This window comes from Diabrotica virgifera, chromosome 1, assembly GCF_917563875.1.
Source record: "Diabrotica virgifera virgifera chromosome 1, PGI_DIABVI_V3a".
Taxonomy (NCBI): domain Eukaryota; kingdom Metazoa; phylum Arthropoda; class Insecta; order Coleoptera; family Chrysomelidae; genus Diabrotica; species Diabrotica virgifera.
In genome coordinates this window covers 90,731,769-90,746,524 of record NC_065443.1, presented here as the reverse complement: position 1 = coordinate 90,746,524, position 14,756 = coordinate 90,731,769, and the positions used below count along the sequence as shown (strand labels likewise).

At 34.1% G+C, this 14,756-nt stretch overlaps 1 protein-coding gene across 8 annotated transcripts in view; it reads left to right on the top strand.

Annotated features, from left to right (window-relative positions):
• LOC114329731 (outer dense fiber protein 3) overlaps positions 1-14,756 on the top strand; it is a 118,028-nt gene that overhangs the window by 46,790 nt on the left and 56,482 nt on the right. For 7 of the 8 annotated variants that reach the window (XM_028278925.2, XM_028278927.2, XM_028278923.2 and 4 more), the window contains exon 2: positions 631-746. In XM_028278925.2, the coding sequence (XP_028134726.1) occupies positions 638-746 (109 nt within the window). In that variant the 5' untranslated portion in view covers positions 631-637. Of the gene's footprint in view, positions 1-611; positions 747-14,756 lie in introns of those variants that run through there. The other variant, XM_050642356.1, reaches the window with a different exon arrangement.

Sequence of the window (14,756 nt, the reverse complement as noted above, 5' to 3'; positions counted from 1 at the left end):
TACCGATATTTTTATTTCTCCATATTGTTTCATTGAAGCATCTGCGGCTCTGTTTGCTCTATTTACTTGATCTTCCACTTCCGTTTCGAGCTTTCCGTAGCTAGATAATGTGATGCCTAGATATTTAAATTCTACCACTTGTTCTATTATCTGACCGTCCGGCTTTAATTTACACCTAAGTAGATTTGCTTTTATAAACATGTATTTTGTCTTTTTTCGAAAAATGAACATAATATGTTAAAGTTTCTGGTGGTTATATTATGTTGGTTCAGCGATAAATAAAGAAAATGTTGACATGTTTTTAGTTTTTATAATATTTCTACTTTATATTTTCAAGAGTTTTTTAAAATATGTATGTCCCAAATGCCAAAATGTCATTCTCTCGATAATACAATTAAAATAGATATACATATTTTAAAATTTAGAATTTTAGAAGTGATACTTTTTTTGATACGTAATTGTTTTTATTTACTGATGAAAGAATAAAACAGTATCAATCAATTTTGCTTTCCGCATTATGGTTTTTAAAAATTAATAATTTATTCGTTTGCGTTGGAAACGTATTTGGTGATTATGTTACATAAATTTTACAGGTTGTTAGCTCTTATAACAATTTTTTATTGTGCACAGATTAATAATGGGTGGAATGACACAGCGACCTTGGACCCCAACAAAGCGTCGTGGCCCCATCGCTGCTGAATTCAAAGGTCCTGGACCAGCATGCGTGGCGTTACCGTCCTATATAGGTAAGCAATAACACAGACAAACAAAGAAAAAATAAATCTGCACTAAAGTTGAAACATTGGACGAATGTAGGTTTTTATGGCCGATATTCTATAATATTACATTATTTCATACAGTGCGCTGGAATACGTGTTACCCCCCCCCCCCTTATTAACTTATTTATTTTTAGCACATAAGCAAAACCCTCGGACAGATCGATTTTTAAAATAATGAAAGCATATTATAGTATCAATGTTTCGGACTTTTTACCCAATCCCTCTTCAGGTGACAGTCATAACTTTGATTTTTTAAATGGGAAAGTACATGATGTGACACCTCATTTAGAAGCCTTTGAAATACTGATTACAAAAATGTATAATACTTTAATATTTTTTAAGAACTTATGCGTACAATTTCAGTTCAATTCATTTTAAATGCATTCTTTTCTTTCGAATCCTGTGAAAACTAATATTAGTCTAAGATACGATATAAGGTCGATTTGCACCGATCCGTTTAATGGATAAAAATTATTGGATATGTAATTTAGCATGTTAACAATTACAAAAAACAAGGGTTGCCCGATCTAATCTTGTTCTAACTATACATTTTTTTATAAATTAAAAAAAATTCGACTCTGGCAGATATTTCAGATTTTTCAGGTCATTCTAAACAAAAAAGGACTTTTGTAATTTTTTATCTAAAGTTGATCGTTTTCTAGTTATAAACAATTTAGAACTGAAAAAAGAACGAAAGATAACGATTTTTAAGGCTCAAAAACATGAGTATAAAATATAATTTTTGGAATTACGAAGTACATAAATTCAAGTTCAAACCTTATTCTATCAGTTCTTAAGTCTTTTAGACTTATTTTATTCTCAAACATTGTTTTTTAGTTGTTAATGCCCGTCTCCCCATAAGAGGGGCACATGAAAGGAGCCTCCACGTAGATTGTGATCACTTGTGAATACAATCGGGCGTCCCCTGGAAACGAGTAATGTCGGCTAATCCTTTCAACACCGGTGCACCAACAACACAGATGCAATCAAAATCAAAACGGTCTTTATCAAGGCCATTTTTGATGACGACCTCAATTAATATTGAAGGACTATCAGCAGATAAAGAAGACCTATTGTCTAATATGTGCAGAGAACATGGTGTCGATGTTCTACTGGTTCAAGAAACCCATAGAGGTACTGCAAGCCGCAGACCAAGGATTCGGGGTATGAAGCTCATACTGGAGAGACCACACGACCAATATGGTAGCGCAGTCTTCGTCAGACCAGATATCGACGTAACATCCACATCTCTAACAGATCAAAATGACATCGAGATCCTCACAGTGGAGATAAACTCCTGTACAGTAACGTCAATCTATAAACCACCAAACGCTGACTTTGCTTTTGAGGAATCGAATAACTTTCAATCACAGCAAATCAAATTCGTACTGGGTGACTTCAACTGTCACAGTGTCGCGTGGGGTTACAACGAAACAGATTCCAATGGCGAAGAACTAGAAAAATGGGCTGAAAGCATGAACCTAAAACTTATTCACGATCCAAAGCAGCCTGCGTCGTTCAACAGCGGAAGATGGCGCAGAGGTTACAACCCAGACAATATATTTGTCAGCGACAGAATTGGAGACCAGGTGACAAAAATCGTTGGAAGCGCCCTCCCAAAGACACAGCACACACCAATAATTTGTCTTTCCAACGCGGCAATCAGATACGAAATTGTTCCTTTCAAGAGAAGGTTCAACTTTACTAAAGCAAAATGGGAAAAATTCTCTGAAACATTGGATCAAGAAGTTTCCCAGCTAGAACCTTGCCCTGATTCATACGATAAATTTGTAGAAATCGTAAAGCAAGTATCACGGAAATTTATCCCTAGAGGTTGTCGAACTGAATACATAGCGGGGCTCAATGAAGAATCTAAAACCCAAAAGACACGAACAGCTATATGAAGAAGACCCTTTCTCGGAAGCGACAATACAGGCTGGAGAGGAAATGTTACATGCGATATCCTCCAACAGAACGGAAAGGTGGTGCAAGCTGGTCACGAGTCTGGACATGAAACAAAACAGCAGACGTGCCTGGAAGCTGATTCGGAATCTTGGCAACGATCCCGCTGCTCCGGCAGTCAACATGACAGGAGTCACACCCGATCAGATAGCCCATCATCTTCTAATGAACGGTAAGACGACATCAAGAAAGAACAAGTTGAGAGCTCAACGGAATATCGACGAAGAAAGAGATGTTCTAGGTACCTCTTTTTGTCTAGAGGAGATGAGAGGCGCGATCCATCAAATGAAAGATAATAAAGCGGCTGGCCTGGACGACATACGAACAGAGCAAATAAAGAACTTTGGACTAAAAACCGTAGAGTGGCTCGTAAAAATGATGAATTGCTGCATCCGTACATTACAAATCCCCAAAATCTGGAGAAAAGCTAGAGTGGTAGCCCTCTTAAAACCAGGGAAGGATCCGGCGGATACAAAGAGTTTTAGACCTGTATCTCTCTTGTGCCACCTTTTCAAGGCCTTTGAAAGAATGATACTGAACCGGATCGCAGAATATGTGGAGACTAAAATTATTCCAGAACAAGCAGGATTCAGGCCCGGAAAGTGCTGCTGCAGTCAAATTCTTAATCTCACCCAACATATTGAAGATGGTTTTGAATGGAAGGAAATAACAGGAGTAGCGTTCATAGACCTAACTGCCGCCTATGATACAGTTAACCATCAACGGCTACTCGCAAAACTCTACGAAACTACAAAGGATTTCCGACTAACAAGGTTAGTGAAATGTCTCCTCCAGAATAGACGCTTCTGCGTAACGCTCCAGTCCAAGAACAGTCGGTGGAGGGACCAAAAAAATGGGCTACCACAGGGAAGTGTCCTCGCGCCGATTCTATACAACATATATACCAACCACCAACCCATACACCAACAAACAAGGCAATTTATTTACGCTGATGATACAGCGGTGGCAGCTCAGGGAAGAACCTTCAATGAAGTCGAAGTGAAACTGACATATGCCCTGGGAGACTTAGCTCTATACTATGATAAAAACCATCTGAAACCCAATCCCACAAAAACCCAGGTATGTGCTTTCCACCTGAGAAACAAGCATGCCCGAAGGTCGCTGGAGGTGGAATGGCGTGATCAGATGCTGGAACACAACAAGACGCCAAAATACCTTGGCGTCCGTCTAGATAGAACTCTGTCTTACCGATACCACTGTCAAGATGTCAAGAAGAAAGTAAGTGCCAGAAATAATATCATCCGCAAGCTAACTAATACAAAATGGGGAGCACAACCACACACTCTTCGCACTTCTGCCTTGGCATTATGTTTTTCGGCCGCGGGGTTTGGAGCACCAGTATGGGCAAACTCTGCTCGCGCAAAGAACGTCGACGTGGCTCTAAATGAAACGGTCCGTATAATATCGGGTTGCCTGAAATCGACACCTATCGAAGAGGTATACCCCATTGCTGGAATTGCTCCACCACCTATCAGGAGGAAGGTCGCGTCAGAGGTAGAACGGAAAAAGCAGGAGACGGACCGAAGACACCCCTTATATGACCACCAAACTCAGCCAAGCAGACTAAGATCTCGGAAAAGCTTCCTGAAAACATCAAGATCCATCCCCGAAGCGCCAGAGATGCGCCGAATACACCTATGGCAAGCGTCAGCTACCGCGACACATTTTCCTCCCTCGGAGGAAATGGCTGCTGAACACAATTTACCGTATCCGACTTGGAAAGCGCTAAACAGACTAAGAACCGGCGTTTCACGTTGTGCTAGTAACCTGAAAAAATGGGGATACCAGGAGGACGATACCTGCGACTGTGGCGCGGTTCAGACCAGCCGGCATCTACTATCATGCACAGAGATGAGAGAGACCTGCACAGAACAAGACTTAATTATAGCAAATGACAGGGCCATCTATGTGGCCAACCATTGGAAATACAGAATTTAAAGTTGTTGGTGTTCCGGACACGGAAAGTAAGTAAGTAAGTCCCCATAAGAAACCTTCTTTATTAACAATTAAAAAAATATGTTTTATAATAAAACGTAGCTAAAATTCTTATCGAGACTTGACAGAAAAAGGTTTGAACTTGAATTTATGTAAATACTTGATGATTACAAAAATGATATTTTTTAATTGCGTTTTTGAGCCTTGAAAATTGTCATCTTTCGTTCTTTTTTCAGTTTTAAATTGTTTATAACTCGAAAACGATCAACTTTAGAGAAAAATTACTAAAGACCTTTTTTGTTTAGCATGATCCAAATAATCTGATACAATATGTGCCCGGGTCGAAAAATTATTTTTAAAATTCATAAAAAAATGTAATTTTTTAATTATTAATTAATAATATTTAGAACAAGATTAGATCGGGCAACCCTTGTTTTTTGTAATTGTTAACATGCTAAATGACATATCAAATAATTTTTATCCATTAAACAGATCGGTGCAAATCGACCTTATATCGGATCCTCTACTATATATATTTTAAAAAAATTTAAACGCAGATTGAAAGATTACTTTATTACCGAGAACTGAAAGTCCCTTAGAATAAACAAAAAGTTTCTTTTGAATGATATATTTAAAATTACAAATCATACTCATTTTTCTCTTCTCTTCCCCCCTGTAACTTATTAAAATAAACATAGAGTTTTCAGGTACTTTCGGCCATCGATAGTAATGTAATCAAGTCAAGTCAAGTCAAATTTATTCATCACATGCGACATTGTCAGTACCGGTGCTAGGGTATAAGGCGCCCGTCTGCAAAGCTACAATAGGCGCCCTTCTGTTTCTTTTAAATTAGTATTTTGTATAACACCAGCAGAAAAAAGCTCATTTTGGCGCCCCCCTAACAGGGGCGCCCGCCTGCAGTGCATCCTTTGCAGGCCCGTTATCGCCGGCCCTGGACATTGTACAAAGTACATGTATGAGACAAGTCAAAGTTACAGACATACAAAAGTATATAAATTAATAAATATGACAAAACATACTTAAAAGTTATTTTTAGAATATGGCTCTAGCTCACAAATGTATTGATGTACACTCCTCCGAAAGTTTGGCTGATGTAAATTCATTCGTATATCTATTGGCAATTTGTTAAAGAAACTTATGGCTGCATAATGTGTGCTACCTTCCAACAAAACAGAACGATGTTGTGGAAGCATAAAGTGATTGTCTCTGAATCTCGTTGAATAAACATGGTTAAATTGAAATTTATTGAATTCATAAATTTTGCAATGTAAATACATTATACACGAAAATATATACAGACCAGGAATAGTAAGAATATTGTTTTGTCTAAAGATGCCTCTACAAGAATCTCTAAATTTCATTTTATAAATTATCCTAATAGCTCTTTTCTGAAGTACGAATATCTGCTCTAATTCAGAGGTACAACCCCAGACTTCAATGCCATATTTGGCTATTGAGTAAAAATGGGCAAAGTATACTGTTTTTAATATTGATGTATTAAAGAGACGTGAAAGAATTCTCAATGCATAACATGCGCTACTTAATCTGGATTTCAAATTAGAAATGTGGTTTGACCATTTAAAATTACTGTCTAACAGGATCCCCAGCAACTTCGTGCAGTCTGTTTTATCTATTGCTGCTTGTATAGTGGCTTGATGGTTTAATAAATTATTTGACGTGAAAATCATATACTTTGATTGCTCTTCATTTAAAACTAGTTTGTTGGATAAGAAATAACTGTTGATGGTGGATATAGTATCTGTGTAGTTTTATTTTGCAAATTTTTATCAGATGTTGCTGTGACTAGAATGTTGGTATCATCCGCATAACTGATGATGTTAACTCCACTCAGTGAATTAGTTACCAAAGCTATATCATTAATATATACTATAAAAAGTAGAGGACCCAATACACTACCCTGAGGGACACCATAATGGATATCCAATGTGTTTGATTCGTTTACAAGTCCATTAGATGTTATCTTTACTTTTTGTCTTCTATTTTCTAGGTAGGAAGTAAACCATTTTAGAACTACACCACGAATACCAATCCTCTCAAGTTTTGTTAGCAACAAATTATGATCCAAAGTATCAAAAGCCTTGGACAAATCGAGAAATAAACCACATGCCTTCTCTCGTCTGTCCAAAGCATCCAGCACTAAGCTGACGAAATTTGCAAGAGCTGTAGTTGTAGACTTAGAAGATGTAAAACCATGTTGAAAATTATGCAAGACACTATGCTTTTTTAGGAATGCGTTTATTCTAGTATAAACCAGAGTTTCAATTATCTTTGAAAACACAGATAAGAGACTTATGGGACGGTAGTTGTTAAGGTCATCTTTATCACCACTTTTGAATAAAGGGATTACAATAGATAGTTTAAACATACTAGGAAATATTCCTTGTTGAAAAGAGGCATTACAAATATCCGTCAGTGGATCTGCGAGAGCGTGAATGCATTGTTTTAATAACTTAGGGGAAATCTGATCAAAACCACAACTGTGTTTGGATTTAAAACTTCCGACTATACTAGTTATTTCCTGTGGGTTAGTTGGATATAAAAACATAGAACAACTATTACGGTTTTTTGATGCTGATGTAAACCCACCTATTTTAGTAGAATCCAAAGCGGCAAGTAACTTTGAAGCCATTTCAACAAAATGGTGGTTAAATTTGTCTGCTAAATTATTATTATTATCACTAGGTACTTTTGAGTTGTTTTGTTTCCCGACTGTTAAGTTTACTAAATGCCAAATACATTTCATTTTATTTGATAATTCGTTTAACTGTCTCATGAAGTGACTAGTTTTTGCTGCTTTTAATTTAATTGAATATTCTGTAAAATGGTACAGTTCCTGCGTAAACCAATTCGAACGTGTACATTTTTCAGGTTTACATTTAAGTAGTGGAAAATGGGACCGAAAGTAATTTTGGATAGTATTTAAAAAAGCTAATGATTTATCCTCAGCAGAAATTGTATTAAATACCTCTGACCAATTTGTTGACTCAAGGGTTTGAACAAAACAATTTATGTTCCTTTCACTATATGAACGGATGAATATATAGGCATCATTGTCTGTGTTAATGCTACATTGGAACAATTGCGCACGATGATCAGAGATAAAACTTTCCACAACCATTGTTTTTTGTTGGTGATTTATGTTTGTAGCAATATAATCAATTTGAGTTTTACTAGTTGCAGTTACTCTTGTATAATCATTCACAGTTACGGTTAAGCCATAAGAATCTAAAACATTTACCAAGTTCTGCTTACTTAGTGAATTTGATTTGAAATCTATGTATATTAAAGTCACCTGTTAATATTATAGCCTTACCTTCGGAGACTAGTACATCAAGTATTAGATCCAGTTTTGAAATAAAAATATCAATAGAGCCACGTCCAGGCAGATAAATATATAACACAACACAATTAAAAAGGCAATAGTCTATTTCCACAGCACTCATTTTAAAATTATATTTCTCAGATTGAGAACATATACTAAAACGTTCCTTTCAAACCACACCCTCTTTTACATAGATTGAAGACCCTCCATGTTCCCCTTGGTCACGGCAGAAAGATGAAGCCAGAGAAAATCCATTTATATGGTGTAGTTCTAGTTGTTCTTTAGATTTCCAGTGCTCAGTTAAACAGACACATACATTATGTAGACCTTCGCACTGCAGGAAGAACTCTAGTTTTTCAATGCTTGTTGATACACATTGTATATTTTGATGAAGTAAGCCAAAACTTTTTTGATTGATAGTTGAAGCATTTTTACCAACTGTGTCAAAATTAGGAGAATTGAATACTTCTAACCTATCCAATTTAAAACCAGTGTTCTGACTAACACTTGGGATATTTAATAATGTAATATCTGGATCAAAAACTAAGCTTCTTCTGTCTGTTTTTTCTTGTGGTAAAAAAACGGCTTACAACAGCTCCGTGAGGCCAAATTTCGGGATTCATGGCCTTGTTGAAGTTCCCTGAACATATATTTACTTTGAACGATGAGTAAATTTTTGGATGTTTCGATTGAATAATTTCACATGTTGCTTCAGGAAAATTCACTTTAATTAACTGGGTTAGAGAGTCAGTTGTAATTTCTTTATTAATTCTTGTAACATGTAGAGTTGAAATTTTTGGAACACCCTTAACCTCATCGCTATTTCTATTGCTACCTACTATAATTTTTCTTCGTCCGTTAAACTGATGTCGCCTAGGCCTAATAGTTTTCCATTCTTGATAATTTTCTGCTTCATTTATAGGTATTTCATCGTTAATAAGTATTTCGTCCTCTACTAAATTAATCTTTCATTCTCCGTTTAAATTTTTTAAAAATACCTATTAGTTTTCTCATACCTATTCGAAAAAAATGAATGCACATAAAAAAGAATTGGACAGAAACTTTGTGCCTACGCTCTTAAAAAGTAATGAAGTTTTATACATTTTTGTAATAAGTATTTCAAAAGCTTTTAAATGAGGTGTTACATGATGTACTTTCACATTTAAAAATCAAAGTTATGACTGTCACTTGAAGAGGGATCGCGTATAGTTCGAAACATTAATGCTATTTTACTATAATTATTTTAAAAATCGACCTGTCCGAGCGTTCTGCTTATATGCTAAAAATAAATAAGTTATAAGGGGGGGGGGGAGCGTAACATTAAAGGAAGAATCATAATATTATCCGTTCCAGCACGTAGCGTTTTGTTTCCGAAAAATATTGATTTTAATGGTTTTAAATATGAACAATTCATACTGTCCGGAGCGTATAGTATCAGACAACTCTTTGTAAAATCAGGTTTTTCGGAACGTGCCGGAACGGAGCGGGCATGATAATAATATGATTCTTGCTTTATAGTCTAAGAGCTAGAGGCGAGAAATCATCGTCATAAGTAATATGGAGTTTGGCATGTGAAATGTGTCTATTGTATTTTGATAATTATGACCCCTTTCAGGCTGACACCTCAGTGGCTACAGGGAGTAGCAATAAGGGATGAAAGGGGAAAGTTAACGCAGTTATTAAAGGTTTCCACCTCCTATTTTGTTAAACCTCCATCGATTTACATGAAAATTGGTGAGTAGTTAGAGCATACCTCAAGAAACATAACTGATATGGTGCCAACGCGCGCTTTTACCCTGGGGGTGGATGCCACCCCTTCTCAGAGGTGAGAACTATTTTATTAAAAATAACCCCACTAATCCATAGAGGGACAAATTTTAAGCAAAATTTATTACCTCTAATTATTTAAATAAATCAATACTTTTTGAGTTATTAAAGATCAAATATTTGAATTTTTCGTGAAATAAATGCATGATGTAAAGCGGTTTTTCGTAAATAATTCAAAAACTGTAAGTTTTATCAAAATAGTTATGATTACCAAAATTGAAGATAATAAAAAATAAAAGAGATTTGTTATTCGAAAAACCTTTGAGAATTAATAAAAAGTGAGTTATAGGTGATGGAATGTATATTTTTTTCGGCTAGCACCCAAATCTATGTATTCAAGCTCAAATAACGGGAAAACGGTGCATTTTATAAAATATATTTACTGACACTTGTCAAAGTACTTGGAAATATAATGTATCAAATGAGCTCCCGGAAAAGTTGATACCATTAAACATTATGCTACAAACATTTTTCAAAGTTTAGGCTCCAAAAATTTGGAGCTTAATTATTATATTATTTATATAAGTTTTTAAAATTGTTTTAAGACATTTATATAAAATATACCAAAAATATATTTGAATATTATGTCAAATGTGCCCATTATTGGACACCCTCAGTTTCTGTACATATTCAGTTTATACAGGGGCGGTTCTAAACCAAAAAAAGTGGGGGGGGGCAAGGGAACACAACCGGTGAATAAACAAGATAACGTGCCTTTTTAACGAAAATTATAGTACAAAAGTACTGTAAAAACTGAAGGGGGGGGGGGCAGCTGCCCCCTGCCCCTGGCTAGAACCGCCACTAAGTTTATATCGAAAGAAAAAATTCAATTAAATATCGAAATAATATAAAAATAATATTTTAGTAACATACATTTAATTAATAACAATATGTTCTTTTTATCATTCGTAACTTCACGCATGTGCTCTTAAATTGACGGATTGATGATATTTGATCAATATTTCCTACCGTCAATTAAAGACTATGAAAGATCTACAAGAGGTAACAAAGAAGCCGATCGCGTTTTCTGTATATCAGGACCCAATCAAAAGAGACGAGTCGATTTTATTAAAGAGTTAAGAAATAACAAATTCAAAGAGGCTTTGGTTCGATTTTTTTTGACTTATTGGGCTGATAACGAAATAGCACCTTTTCTGCAAGGTAAAATAATATATGTTAATTTTGTTGAGTGTCACAAGTTTTTCGTTAGTAAAAATGGAGAAGGGCAGAAAGGCGAAGCTCCATATTTTAGTTGTCCAGCTCATGAGGACGCAGACACTAAAATAATATACCACGTATGTCAACTACAGAAAGATGCCAATGTAATTATAAAGTGCTCAGATACAGACATTCTGGTTATTGTGTTAAGTAATATGCATCACTTGAACAGTAATTTACACATTTGGATACAGTCTGGAACCGCAGGAAAAAAACATAATATTGATATCTGTAAAATTTACGAACATTTTGGAGATTCAAAATGCAAAGCTTTAGCCGGTTTCCACGCTCTAACTGGCTGTGACTATAATCCATGTTTTCATAGAAAGGAAAAAAAAACCATTCAATATTATGAAATCATTTGAGCAATATAAGGAAGCATTTTATGCGCTTGGAGATATCGATTTTGACGAAGAGACGATTTTTGAAATTCTAGAAACATATATTTTTCACATATACGGTACAGGGATTACAAAAAGAATTCTCCAAAGAAAAGTCAATGACATACGGCTTACAATATTTAATCGTCGATATAAGCTAAAAGACGTAAATGAACCATTTTTTTTAAAATATCTGAAAAATTTTGATGCATCAACTTTACCACCATCTCAATCTGAGCTATATCAACATCTTTTACGAGCACGATACATTACAAGTATTTGGTTGAACGCCTGTAAAAAAAATCCAACAGATCTGGTTATTGAACAAAATGGTTGGGAACTTGCTGAAGATAACACATATAAATTCAAATGGTTTGAAGGGCCTCAAATGCCAGAGATTGTTAGAGATATTACTTTTGAGAATGAAACAGACGATGAGATGGATGATGAGCAAGCTGATGATGACATTCATAATAGCGAAAGTGATGAAAATAATTATGATAGCGATTTTAGTAAATGTGACAGCGAAAGTGAAAAATAAATAGTATTTTCAACGAAAATTTTGATTTCGTTTATAAATTCGCAAAGTCCGGTCGTTCGTTCCTGCGTTGCCACCCCTGCAATATCTGGAGCTTATGTACCGATGTCAATGTAGTTTTGTCTCCCGAATCCAAATCTGAAAACGGCATTTAGGTATCTCAAACCATCTTCGAGATAACCGACCTCAAAGACAAGTTGCATCTCGGGACAGCAATTTATGATTTTTTAGCAATTTTAGATAGCGAGATAATTCTAAAATGGAGACACTGTACGTAAAAATGTTAATGAAAATTTCATATTATTTCAAAAATATATTACTTCATATAAACTGTAAAAGAATTGAAATATCAAATAAATAAATATTACTTATTAATTTTAATGTAAGTAATGTTAAATGGCAGGTTACAAATTTTTGGTGCTGTCTACCCAATGATTTATGTATTATGTATATTATATTGTATAATATACAGTGTGTCTACTTAAGTTGGACACATATATTACGGGACACTTTTTTATTTTTAATTTACCTACCGAAATAAAGTTAAAATTCATAAAAAGTTCTGCATCTTCTAAAACCTACGATTCAATCATCAGATAGCAAATTTTACTTATATTATAGGAGGTATTTTAAAAAATATGAATTTCGCTCAAGATTAAAGTACCTTTTTTTCACACTGTTGTAAATTATTGTTACTACGAAAATGGTTTGGAATTAAAAACTGTGTTCTAATATATGCAATAGTTGTTATTATTATAATTAAATAATTAATAATTATTATAATAATGTAACTATTATCTACATTCTTCTAATAAAAAGAAAATATTTAATTTTTTTCTCAAATTAGAGATACCTACCAATCATCATTTTCATTTATAACTCTTTTATTATTAATTTTACGAACAAAAATTACTCTTCATAAAAAGATCTGCACGGTCTAAAATCCAAGATGCAATCATAAACATAAGATTATATAAAATTGTATCGATTTTAGTCGATGTGTAAAAAATATGAATTTCGCTCAAGAAATTCGCTCAGAAAAGTGCCTTTGTAGCTCACAATATTTAAATAGTAGCATATAATTGCACATTAAACATAATTTTTAATTCTAAACAACTTTTCATAATAGCAATTTTACATATTAGGAATTTAAATACATAAAAAACAAAGTTTTCGTTATAATAATGCTCGCATTTTTAACTTGTTTAAAATATTTAAATTGTAATAAAACGAACTTGATAATAAATTATAATCCTAACTTCATTCCCGAAATTCCATTAAAAACTATTCTGTTAACAAATTTCAAAATAAATATATAAATAGCGTATGTTTTAATTTTCACTTTTTCCTAAAAACTCGAAAGGGTTCTCTTATTTTCATCATCACTTGCTTAGATTTGATGTTATAAACTTTATCTGGAGCTCACTTGATAGGTATTCTTGAGTACTTTGACAAGTGTTCAGTAAATATATTTTATAAAATGCACCGTTTTCCCGTTATTTGAGCTTGAATACTTAGATTTGGGTACTAGCCGAAAAAAATATACATTCCATCACCTATAACTCACTTTTTGTTAATTCTCAAAGGTTTTTCGAATAAGAAATCTCTTTTATTTTTTATTATCTTCAATTTTGGTAATCATAACTATTTTGATAAAACTTACAGTTTTTGAATTATTCACGAAAAACCGCTTTACATCATGCATTTATTTCACCAAAAATTCAAATCTTTGATCTTTAATAACTCAAAAAGTATTGATTTATTTTAATAATTAGAAGTAACAAATTTTGCTTAAAATTTGTCCCTCTATCGATTAGTGGGGTTATTTTTATTAAAATATTTATCACCCCCGAGAAGGGGTGGCATCCACCCCCAGGGTAAAAGCGCACGTTGGCACCATATCAGTTTTGTTTCTTGAGTTATGCTCTAACTACTCACCAATTTTCATGCAAATCGATGGAGGTTTAACAAAATAGAAGGTGAAAACATTTAATGACTGCACCAACTTTCCCCTTTCATCCCTTATTGCTACTTCCTGTATCCACTGAGGTGTCAGCCTGAAAGGGGTCATAGTTATCAATATACAATAGACACATTTCACATGCCAAACTCCATATTACTTATGACGATGATTTCTCGCCTCTAGCTCTCCGTCTATTACGTGAGCAAACAAGATATGTTGCTTTTTCTGAAAATTGAAATTATGAGTGAATACAAAGACAGGATGAAAAAGCTACAAACTTACAATAAATAATGTGTATATTAGCAACGTATTAGCCCATATAGTAGATCGCTTATATAAATAAATATAAAATAAAAAGTAATAAAAGCGATTGGTAATAATATTCAGTTTTTGTAATTAAATTAATTAAGGTGTAATGTCAGTATATAACCTTGTGCCTAAGGTTATCCGTTATATAAACATTTATAATATATTTATGTATTGATACATATAAATAGACGTGAAATCATATGTCTGTCTTAACTGTATTATTGTTTTTGTATACCAAAAAGTTAGATGTAATAATTATACAAAATATGGCTTATCTTTTGGGCATATGCATCTTCTTATCTCTATCCAGTGTTGTTGATATTTATTTTTTCCAACAGGTTTCTTAATATTATTTACACATCTTCTTCTTCTTCTTCTTCGCGCGACTAGGATTACTCCTGTTTGTCTGCCTCTTATTCTGTTTCAGTTGTTGTTGACTGTACATTGTCTTTCCACCTTT